General features: G+C 33.3%; 1 protein-coding gene across 1 annotated transcript in view; it reads right to left on the bottom strand.

Annotated features, from left to right (window-relative positions):
- LOC106469420 (nucleolysin TIAR-like) overlaps positions 1 to 260 on the bottom strand; it is a 6,612-nt gene extending 6,352 nt beyond the window's left edge. Inside the window, exon 1 of the mRNA XM_013929914.1 lies at positions 176 to 260. Within this exon, the coding sequence (XP_013785368.1) occupies positions 176 to 260 (85 nt within the window). The remainder of the gene's footprint in view (positions 1 to 175) is intronic.
- Positions 261 to 1,266: the final 1,006 nt, after the last annotated feature.

Genomic DNA, 1,266 nt, shown 5'->3' with positions numbered 1-1,266 from the left:
TTTCTTTACAGAAAGCCCGACGACACTGTATAAATACAATTAAAAGTGAATTGATGATCAACTGAACAAATTAAATCCTGTTGATTTTCGGAGACGATACCGTCTAAATGTAACTCACAAGTCATTTTAATTAAATATTAACAAATTTTGGGGATACTTTGATAAATAAACTCACCGTCGTTTTGGTTTCGATTGGCCGACACTTTGCGGGTGGCCCAGTTCGTACGAATGGCCCTACTTCCCAACCACTGGCCGTTCATCTGGCAAATCGCTATCTCGGCATCCTGTACGTAGATCCATTAAAAAAAATGTAGTTTGACAATGAAATTAGGCCTAAAAATTTGAAGGTACAAAAACAAAACTCTGGAATCTAACGGACTTTTCTTGTAAACTCTATAACAGGCCCTGCATTGGAGAACGTTCTAGACAGTCGAACTTCTCGAGAAAACAGGAAGCTCAAACGACATGGAAACTCTCCCAAAAACTTTAATAAACTATGGTCATTTTGCAGTAAATTTCTGGTACTTTCGTTGTTATGACGTCACTATAGATTAAAAAATATTTTCTCCAAATTAATGCAATAAGCATTTTTTCATTTACCCTAAAAAAAAAAAATGAAATTTAATAAATAAGACGTTACTGCTGGGTCTGGATATTAGGTAGGCTACTATTCAGTATATATATATATATAATATATCCACATTTAAAGTGCAACCATTAAAGTTCAAGTCGTTCATATTCACATCACCGCTCGTTAAGTATTTCTAAAACTTTGGATATACAAACACACAGATATAAAAAGGTATGTTAACTCGAATAAGGGTATTCCTTTATTAATATCACTACAGCAGGCAACATTTTTCGTACTACAGCAGGCAACATTTTTCGTGCTAGTATTACAACGTTAGATGTTCAATATTAAGTTAGCATTTTTTTTTATCTTTTCATAGTACAATTACCTCCAAGATTTAATGGCGAGCTGTCACATTATTCAGAAACACTATACCTTCCAGTTTACTGTCATGACGAAGAATTAAAAGTTTGAAAGAAGTAAAAAATAATAACGTGAAGGCGCTTTAAAGCATTTGAAGTATGATGGTTCTGAGCTTTCTTTGAAATTACGTAAACATATGCTATATTTAATAACCCTAAGATCAAGTAATTTATGGCTTTACTTAGCAACGTACAATGAGGCAAAAGAAATAGTAAAAACAAAACTGAAACTAACGGACGGCTCGATATGACCTAAAGCTATAAAATTAAGTT

The sequence above is a fragment of the Limulus polyphemus genome, unplaced genomic scaffold (genome assembly GCF_000517525.1).
Source record: "Limulus polyphemus unplaced genomic scaffold, Limulus_polyphemus-2.1.2 Scaffold3476, whole genome shotgun sequence".
Taxonomy (NCBI): Eukaryota; Metazoa; Arthropoda; class Merostomata; order Xiphosura; family Limulidae; genus Limulus; species Limulus polyphemus.
This window is presented reverse-complemented; position numbering and strand designations above follow the sequence as displayed.